General features: G+C 55.3%; 3 protein-coding genes across 3 annotated transcripts; 2 read left to right on the forward strand and 1 right to left on the reverse strand.

Moving 5' to 3' along the window:
- Positions 1-123: 123 nt before the first annotated feature.
- On the forward strand, positions 124-2,407 carry CTRU02_204387 (transcriptional regulator; the record flags this gene model as incomplete). The annotated part of the gene is made up of 6 exons (XM_070204370.1): positions 124-256; positions 362-384; positions 769-1,084; positions 1,240-2,018; positions 2,086-2,282; positions 2,356-2,407. 6 exons carry the CDS (start codon positions 124-126, stop codon positions 2,405-2,407), a joined length of 1,500 nt encoding a protein of 499 aa, XP_070062133.1.
- A 536-nt stretch (positions 2,408-2,943) lies between these two features.
- CTRU02_204388 (uncharacterized protein) lies at positions 2,944-6,212 on the forward strand (the record flags this gene model as incomplete). Its single annotated transcript, XM_036731345.1, has 9 exons — positions 2,944-3,022; positions 3,068-3,448; positions 3,503-3,657; positions 3,709-4,446; positions 4,500-4,618; positions 4,665-5,089; positions 5,175-5,708; positions 5,760-5,935; positions 6,003-6,212. 9 exons carry the CDS (start codon positions 2,944-2,946, stop codon positions 6,210-6,212), a joined length of 2,817 nt encoding a protein of 938 aa, XP_036577005.1.
- Positions 6,213-6,371: 159 nt separating this feature from the next.
- Positions 6,372-9,200, reverse strand: CTRU02_204389 (calpain family cysteine protease; the record flags this gene model as incomplete). Its single annotated transcript, XM_036731346.1, has 1 exon — positions 6,372-9,200. One exon carries the CDS (start codon positions 9,198-9,200, stop codon positions 6,372-6,374), a length of 2,829 nt encoding a protein of 942 aa, XP_036577006.1.
- Between the last annotated feature and the right edge of the window lie 751 nt (positions 9,201-9,951).

A 9,951-nucleotide genomic window follows, 5' to 3' on the forward strand; every position in this document is an offset into this window, starting at 1 on the left:
AAACCGCAGCACGCGCAAGAACACCCTCGTCAGATGATCTGCGAACCCTCGCTTTCTGCGTAACCTCAAAGGTCCAATGGGAGCGGGAGCCCCATTGAACTGATTTTCGAACCGACGCCCACCATGGAGAAGAACGGCAACAGGGACGTCAAGTCCGAGGCCCAGGAGGAGAAGGAGAAGCGCGAAAAGCCCGACAGCAATGGCGCTCATGCTCAGCCCTCCAAGAGTCCCAAGAAGCGCAGAAAGGTCAATCATGGTACGTTGCCTCTAAACTGGCATTGCGACTGCGTCCACCATCCTCGCCTTTTTCCTGAGCCCCGCTCGCGTGACATCACCTGCTAACCTCTTGCCCCTCTCCCAGCTTGTGTATACTGCCGGCGATCTGTAAGTCAGACGGCCCTCCCTCCGACCGAGACGTGTATCCGTTCGATTCTCCGTGGCTTTGCCCACGGTGCCGAGACTATTGCCTGTTCGCGATGCTGCTGTGTGATGCTTCGCTAGCCGGCGAACCCCTGCCTTTGCACACACACACACACACACCTCTGTGCCGCTCCATCCTGCGCGAGGAAGACATGACACAAACGGATAAAGAATAGATGGCTGACAGATAGTGCCTTGCCTGCTGTATAGCACATGACATGCGATCTCGTATGTAAGATCTCTTTCATTCTGTCTGGTCCTACACGACCGGTCGTCTGGCCTCCTCTCTTCTCTCCAATGGTCAGACTTGGCAAGGCTATGGCGCTTGCTAACTATGTTGTGCTCCAGGAACGACCGTGTACGAGATGCATCAAGCGCAATATTGGCCACCTCTGCCACGACGAGCCCCGCGACCCCGACTCCAAGAAGGCGAAGAGCACCCACGCCACCTCCGTCGTCGACGACTCCGAGACCACACAGTCCGAGCTTGCCGCCCGGGGCTCTATCGACCAATCCGCTGCAGGATCAATGGGCCCGCCGCCTCCTTTCGAGAGAAAGACGTCTGCATTTGGCGCCGCTGTCCTCGGCCAGGGCAACCCACTACACCTTGTGTCCCCGGGGGCGGTGTCTGGCATGCCGGGCAACGGCAGCAACATGAACCAATGTAAGTACTCGCCCTTGCGCCAAGTCTTGCTTCTTCAAGAGTGCGCTTCACGGTGCCTGTATAATCGGCCGGACACGAAGGAATAAATAAAAAAACTAAGAAAGAGAAAAAAAAAGCATTCCCAGAGCGCAGGAAGGCTGATCCCCGATTGCTAGTCGCTGGATTCTCCGACGCTTGGTTGACGGCCCAGAACCACTACCACGACATGCAAAACTACCACCCCAACTACATGATCGCCCCCGAAGTCACCCACGAGTTCAACCTGCTCAACGATTTCCTGCAAACGAGCCTGCTCGATGACGGCGGCATCCTCTCCGACGACTCCCAGAACAGCCCCGCCTTCAGCAGGACAGCGGGCGCCAACGACATGCTGCCCACGTTCGGCAGCAATCATAACAACAACGCCAGCACCAGGGCCACCGCCAACGCCCTTCAGCAAATGTTGCCCCCGTCCAACCTTGAGCAGGGCAAGGCGATCTCCCGGCCCGGGAGTGTCGTCCAGGGCGACAAGGACAAGGCGCGCGAATACTACCTTCAAGCGGCGGACCCCTCGGGTAACGACACCCCCGAAGAGCGCATGGACCGTGTGTTGAAGGCCAAATACGAAGCTGGATTGCTGAAGCCGTTCAACTATGTAAAGGGCTATGCGCGCCTGGGCACGTATCTGGACAGTCACATCGCGGCTTCATCGAAACAGAAGATTCTGCGCACGATTGACCGCTTCCGGCCAAAGTTTCGCGAAAAGGCGCAGGCTCTGACGGACATGGAGCTGTTGTACGTGGAGATGTGGTTCGAGAAACAGCTCATGGAGTACGACCGCGTCTTCGCGAGTATGGCTGTCCCCGCGTGCTGTTGGAGGAGAACGGGAGAGATTTTCAGAGGCAACAACGAGATGGCGGAGCTGTTGCACGTTCCGGTTGAGAACCTACGAGACGTATGTGGTCTCCGCTAGTTTCGCGAAAAAGCTTTGGTGATCGCTGTGCTGACTTGAGATCCTGCAGGGCAAAATCTCTTTACACGAGATTCTCACGGAAGAGTCGCTCGTCCGTTATTGGGAAGAGTTCGGAACGATCGCCTTCGACCCGGCTCACGATACATTACTTACGGCATGCACACTTAAGAACCCTGACGACAAGGCGACGGATCCGGTTGTTAACTGCTGTTTTTCGTTCATGATTCAACGAGATAATCACAAGATGTGCGTACTCACGACTCTGGTTTTTTTTTTTTTTTTCCCAGGTTAACAACGTCTGGCTAACTTTTGGTTTCAGCCCGACACTCATCATTGGCAACTTCCTGCCCAACGATCCGGCCCGTCCTTAATTCGGTGCATTACATAGCTTCATTACCGGGGTAGGCTTAGGTTTTGAGAAACAAAATGGGTAGGCGTCAGGATACCAGGGCATTGTTTTGGATGCATTTTACCATTAGCTTTGGACGGTGGATATATTCTTCTTGCCTCATGTCTTGAAGTGAGACGTCAATATACAATCAAGTCATGAACCTGAACTACCGGATGATGACGCATGGTGGTTAGTGGGGCCGGTCTCCGAGACTCGGGAGAATTGGTTATCGGCCTGTCGGCCCCACTCTCGGGTCGCGGTCGAGTGATAGGTGCACTTGGTCGTGCCTTCCCAAGAACAGTTGATTTGCCAACCAATAGTGTCATCTCTTCCTTCCAGTATCTACTCCGAGACTGGTATTGGTGATTTCTCCATTCTCAATAACTTTCTTCCTGTTGTCCGTACCTGACGACTAAGCCTTCGACCGCCGTCCTGGCGATCGTTAGAACTCCATGCTTCCTCATCGTTGATACTTGGCAACACCATTCTCCTCCTTGATCAGATACCGCACATGCGATGCCTTCTTTTACAACAGGCCCGCCAGCAGCTAAACCTGCATCCATTGAACTCGTCGAAAGGGCGGCATCCTTTACAAGTTTGTCTCTTGCGCATTGCTTGCGGTCACCACTGACACATACAGCCGTCGCCCAGACCCTTCTACGGCGTCTAGCGATTGCCATAGACCCTCCCTCTATCGGCTCTCTGTTCGCCGAGGTCACTCCGCAGTTGAGCGCCATCATCAACTCCCCAGAATTGCCAGCGGGCAAGGCACGAAAGCAAAAGAGCGAATTAGATCGACTGGGAACGGAGCTATGGAATCTCTGCACGAGGCTTCGGCGCGATGATATCTCGGGAGCGCACCCGTCGAGGAAGAAACTTCTGCTGCAGAGTCGTGCTTTTGCCTTTTTCATGATCGACAAGGCGAGGTTCTCGAAGGACGACAGCGCAAAGGATAAGGTGTCGTTGGCGGAGCTGGTTCATCTGATGAGACTTGCGCTCAAGGCCGGGAAGATGTGTATTGGTAATTATCTGAGGATTCCAATGAGGCTTTTGATATCAGCTGATAGTGGTGCAGATGACGATAATACGAGGCTCGCAGGCGCTATTTGTCTTAAGGGGTCGGACTACAACACGGCTTTGGCTGGACTTCAGACCACCATATCAGGGCCTGATGATTTGGCCGAATGCAAGAGGTTGAGCTCGGAATACTTTATTATGAGAACAGCGCTGGTATGGAACCACTTTTTGATGTGAGATCACACGCTGACGTTCAACCTGCAGTGCTGGAAAGAAGGAAATCTTGACGTCGCCGAGTACATGTACAACAAAGGACAACCCACAATCCAGACGCTGGACCCAAGCTCGGCTGAAAAGATGACAGAGGTGCTTTTCGAAATCGGCAAAGACCTCAGTAAGAAGAAAAACTACAACCTAGCTGTGAAATGGCTTGAACGAGCGTACGACATCATTAATAGCCAGGAATTGGACCGCCTACCCAGGGATGCTGTAGAACTGCGGCTCGCCGTAGGTCAGGCGCACGTTCATGCTCTCCTTGAGCTGAACACTAGGGAAGCGTCGCAGAAGGCTCATGATTTGGTCAGCTACATCGAGTCCGAGATCGGAGGGAAGCCCTTTGTCTTGCTGCTACGCCTGGAACTCCTTCAAAAGGCACCAGCAGAGGTCTTTGATGTGGAGGCTTACGCCGACATCTTGAGAAGCATGGTGATGACTTTCAATTTTTCTGAGGCGCATTTCAAGCTGCTGCTATACCATGCGCGGAAGCTTCACGACAAAAGCCCGACGTTGGCATCTAGCATGGTTAATGGGATGCTCAAAAGTACCATTGCATCTTCAGGTCGCGATGAGTGGGTGGAGAGATTGGTGCTCTTAAGGATATGGATGGAGACGAATCAGAGGGATAATATGAATGGCATAGAGGAGCTGCATAACGTGTTGAATCGGCTCCAGGACAACTCGACAAAGCCTTTCGAGGCATCTGCTGCTGTTGGAGCATTGACTGTAAGTTGAGTAAGGGAAGATCTGAGCCTAACTGACTGGAACAGATTATCTAGAAGAAGGTCGAGGTTACCTACAGCCAAGGACACTTTGATATCGCTGATGGCTGGTGCCGGCTGGCATTGCAGCCCGTCTTCCAAAACGGAGGCCCTGCCAATAGATCGAGACTCGGCAGGTTCGTGTATTTGGACTTGTACAGTCGCATTCACTGACAGCTGTAGGAAGCTCATGCTATGTGCTTTGTATCGAAACGATACTGAAGGAGCTCGTCAAGCATTCAACGAAATGTCAGAGGCAGCACAGAATGAAACAATGACACGATATCTCATGTACAAGGTCGCTCTTCAGTCAAGGGATCGCGATCTGGCAGCCGAGTGTCTGGAACACGTTGGAGTGGCAGCGCCTGAGGACCCCAACTTCCTGTACGCTTGTGTGCTCGAAGCGCAAAAGGCTGGAGAAAAGTACTGTGCAGCGCAGGCTATGAAGCAGCTCTTTGAGAGACACGAGTTCAGTGGAGATTCGCCGATACACTTGCCTGCACTCCTTCGAAGCAACATTCGTTTGACAGTTTCGATAATGGACGGTGAGAAGGATCCAGTTAAACGCAACGCCGCGGTGGAGGAAGTTGTTAGCCTCTTCGAAGGCGGTACGCTTCCCTATGCGTATACGAAAACGTGTGGTAACTGCTGACATGCCTTGAGCTTTAAATTCAATAAAGAGAAACCCAAAAGACAAAGATGGAAATCGCCTGTTCACGGTGAAGGAGCTTGACTGGTTCTGCCAGAATGCATATAACCTCGGCCTCAAGCACTCGGACAGCTGGAACTTGGTTCAACTAGTACGCCTGTTCAATTGCTGTCTTCAAATTACTGAGACTTATCCCGCAGATCTGCCCGCTGAATCAGAGGGCGACTTACGCTTCCGGAGAATGTTCTGCAGCTTCGTCGCAGCAGCCGCACTGGTTTCACTAGCTCGTACGGAAGATAACACAGAAAAGCAACTGCAATATTACCTTGACGTGAGGAAGCATGTCGAGGCGTATGATACCATGCTGCAGGTCCAGATCAAAAACGTCGAAGTGCTGGCGGCCAAGGACTTGACAGCCAAGCTTGCGACGTTGCTGGTTTTTGACTTTGAGGCGGCAGTAACGCTGAAGAATTACGACGCACTGGGGTACATTCTTCGCCTTGCAGCGTCATGCAAAGACGTAAATGCTCTAAAAGCCATGGGCGATATAGCTCTGAGAGGGCAGATGCCGGGAAAAAGTAAGGGATTACACTGTTTTTTTAAGGCGTGTCCGCTCATGCTTCGGACAGATTTGTATACCACTCTCGGAGTTATCGTCAACAAAATATGGGAGCTCGAGCCCATGAGGTGCGATAAACTAGCCCAGTATACCCGCTGCATGTTCCAAGCTGTCCGGCTGCTTGATGTAGAATGCGGAAAGAAGGTGATGCAGCAAGCGATCGATATCGCGAGGCAGGCGGGCAAGGTATGTTGAAGTCTGAGCGACGAGACCTGATGTTTCGCTAAATCTGACTCCTATGGGTTTACTTCAGACCCCGAATCCATTCCCTCCTGAAGAGCTGGAATGGCTGGTTGCCACTGCGTTCAACCAGGCTGTAGATTCGTACAATAACAGGTTGAATGATGAATGCGTCAAGTGGGCGGATCTCGCGATGAATTTGGCGCACCACGCCGGTGACGATGGAGCCCTAGAAAGAAGGTGCCAGGAGAGTCGGATGAAGTTTAATTTTAATGTAGAGTGATAAAAACATTGACAATCAGACATGTCACATAAATGTTCACTTCCAGGTAGTTGATAAAATTCATATGCATTATTCATACTGCGCCTAAATATATGTAGTGACGCCAAAAGCTGCTACCATCCAAGTCATCAATCATTTCCTCATAAACGCGATGCGCACCTATGCAGTCGCTCCGGCTGGCTCGCCCTCGACGGTCAAGCTCGCAGCCTCCTCTACATCGGTAGACTTGACAAGCTTGATAGCCACCTGCGCGTCCTCTGCGTAGACGCGGAGACCGATGACACAGACGGCGTTCCACGGCGGGGTCGTCGATTCCTCGCCGGTATCAGCGTTGTCTGCCTCGGCCTCCGATTCGGAGTCAGACTCCTCTTCCTCCTCCTCCTCCTCCTCTTCTTCTTCTTCCTCCACCTTAGCCTCCTCGGCGGTTGCCTCCTCCGTGGCTTCGGCCTTGGATGCTTCGGTTTCCTCGGCCTTTGACTCCTCTGCCGGAGCAGGTGCATCTTCTTTCTTCTCCTCATCCTTCTTCTTCTCATCAGTCTTCTTCTCTTCCTTCTTCTCTGCCTCCTTCTCCTCCTTCTTAGGATCGACGGGGGCGTCACCGGGCTTGGTTGAAGCTGTAGGGGCGGCGGCGCCCGCGGGGGGCTTACCATCCGCAGGCGGGGACTTCAGACCCGTGCTGCTGCTGCTGGTGCTGGTGCTGGTGCTGGTGCTGGTGCTGGTGCTGGTGCTGGTAGACTCCTTGTCAGAGTCCTTGACCTCGGTCCACTCGCCATCCTTCTCCTTTGTCTCATCCTTCTTCTCGGACTTGGGAGCCGCGTCCTTCTTCTCATCCTTCTTCTTCTCGCCCTCGGCAACTTCGGAGATGACCTTGGCGGTTTCTTCCAGAGCCTTGGCCGCAACGGCGAGCGCCTTCCTCTGCTTCCTCTTCTTCTTGGCCTTCTTGGCGTCCTTCTTCTTCTTGGCCTCGGCCTTCTTCTTCTCGAGGACGTCGTCCTCATCGACAACGCCGCCCTTGGCGTGTGCGATGTCGTACTGCAGACCGACCTGTCGGAGCTTCTGCGGGTTCTTCTCGGCGTATTGCTTGACAACGTCCTCGACGGCGCGGCCGTTACTCTGCCGTGTCGCCGTGACCTTGGGGAGGACCTCGTAGACGCCCGGCTCAAGGTTGACTTCGCAGCTCACCGAGCGGTTCTCCCACTTGTGCACCGGCCTCACGCGGCAGAACTGCTCGGGCTCGGACTTCTTGCCGTCCTCGCCGTCGGAACCGGCCTTTTGCAGGACAAAGTGCAGTTGGAAGTAGTACTGCCCCTCGAAGCCCCGGAAGTATCGGTCGTCTAGCTGCGTGAGGACGAGGACGGCCATGCCCGCCTTCTTGACCTCGACCACGAACTTCGTCTGGAGGTAGCCCGTCACCCACGAGACGTTGGCCGACGTCCACTGCTGCATGACGGTCCACTTCTCGTCAAAGAGGCGGGTGCGGTGGATGTACATGAATGTCGAGAGCATGTCCTCGTACGACATCCAGAAAACGCCGTCGTCGCCAAAGGTGTGGTTGAGCTTCTTCAGCCAGTAGGGCGTCCACTCCTTTGAGCCGTCGGACCAGGGGCCGTTCCACTCGCCGACGCCTCCGTCGGAGCGCTCGCCCCAAGGGTTGCGGATCTGCACGAGGCGGACCTTCTTGCCCTCCTCGTCGACCTCTTCGCGGGACTGCAAGATGGAGTAGGCGTGGCCGAGAGCAAGGCCGGACTTCTGCCAGTCCCAACCGGTGCCCATTGCTGCGAGAGCGAAGACGAACTCGCCGTCCGAGTTGACTAGCTCCTTCCAGAGCTTGTCCTTGCGCAGGACGCGGTTGGTCGCGATGGTGGACGTCACGCCACCGGTCATGTCCTCGACGGCCTCGCCGGGCCAGCCGCCCGAGATGGCCTCGTAGTCGCCGTGGACCTTGGCGTACGCCTTCTCGAGCAGCGGCAGCCACGTCTCGTTCTGGTCCTCGCAGCGAGCAAAGTACAGCGCGTCCGAGCCGGTCTGGTTGCGCTTGCGGTGCAGGCGAGCCTTCTTGCCGCTGGCGTCATAGACGTCGCTGTAGAAATCGAAGTCGGTCTCCTTGAGGTAGAGGTTGTCGTCGACGACGGTCGACACCCACTCGCCGTCGCGCTGGAAGACGAAGCCGTACACGCCGCACTCTTCGTCGCGGGCGACGCAGACCTTCTGCATGAGGTCGCGGCGGTGGGCGATGGTAGCAACAGCCGCGAGCCACCAGCAGTCGCCATTGGCGCCCTGCTTGATGTCTGAGGAGGAGTACCCATTGACTGTGAACTGGGGGGACTCGAAGATCCAGTCCACGCGGTGGATGGATCCTGGGGAGTAGTACTCGCCGCCCATCACCCCGCGCTTGGCCTTGAGCTTGCCCGATCCGCCGCCGGCGGCGTTGCCGGCAATGGAGAAGGAGCCCCATACGTCGCCACTGCCGAGGAACCGGGCCACGGCGGTGGGGTCGAAGGGGATGGTAGAGTTGGGGCCGAGGACCTGCGCCGCAGCCAGAGTGTCCAGGCTGTTCTTGACGTCCCAGCTGCTGACATTGGGGGTGTCTTCCACGGCCCCGGCGTTACCGACGCCGTCGTCATCTCTGACAAGCCCGTTGAGGCAGTTTGACTCCGGATCGCGCTCGACGTCGAAGTCCGGATCGGTAAACTTCTCGTTGGTGCGCTCGCACTCCTTGACGATGCGCTTAACCTTTTCGCGGCACTCGCGGGCGGCGGCCTCGTAGGACTCTTGGGCGTTGCGAGTTGAGGAGGCACCCTTCGGCTCGAAGGCCGGGAGTAGAGAGGCATAGAGGGCACGCGGGAAGATGGAGGTCACCTTGCCGGGGTGCTTCGAGTGGAATTTGTCCCAGAAGTCGGAGAGAATCTCCTGGGGTGCCTTCTTGAGGTTTTTGGACGTGCCCGCTGCGGGCGTTCCGGCGGGAGGGGGGTCGCCGTAGGTTGCCATGTTGAGCCCACTAGGATCTAAAGTTTAAGACGCGAGATGTCGGCGTTAAGTTGGTGATGATGTTTACTAAGGAAATGACCGACTGCTCTCGACAAGGAAAAAGCTCACTTGAACTCGAGGCTTCCTTTTAGCGGCAACCGCTCAGCTTTAAATAGCCTCGTGAACAACTCATCGTTAATCAATTCGACTGGGGAGCTTGCCCAACCTCTCCACCCACCTTCATCCAGCTCAGCTCAGCTTTCGCTGACCCCGGCAATGTAGCCTGCTAGGGCTGACGCACTTGCGATAGCTCCCGTCCACCACCACCACACGACTAGCCCTTTGGGGGCGGAATAGCAGCAGCAGCAGCTCTTGGTGTCCTTCCCTTCAGTAGAACCACAGTTCACCCACTCTGGACGTCGGGCAAGCCGCGCGGCTCGCTTGTAGCGAGTGATTGTGGGTTTATTGTATGCATCTTGCATATCGGTGCTGAGCCTGTACCCAGATTAAGGCGCCATAGGCAACGAAAATGTGCGGCGACAAAGGGGCTGAAGTGCAGCCTGGGGGTTGAATTCAGGGTTCAAGGTCGTCTTCAGTCACGCCAGGAACATTTTAGCGCTGCTAGGGCTGGCGTGCTGGCCGTGTTGGAATGTCGTTGGCCCAACCACTTGGAGCCAAGAGCAAAGTCCGAAAAGCCGCCCCTGTTGGTGTCTCGTTTGAGATTGTGTAAACTGGCGAATCTCACGTAATACCTGAAGCCCGTCGCATGCAG

Source organism: Colletotrichum truncatum, assembly GCF_014235925.2.
Source record: "Colletotrichum truncatum strain CMES1059 chromosome Unknown Contig_0002, whole genome shotgun sequence".
Taxonomy (NCBI): Eukaryota; Fungi; Ascomycota; class Sordariomycetes; order Glomerellales; family Glomerellaceae; genus Colletotrichum; species Colletotrichum truncatum.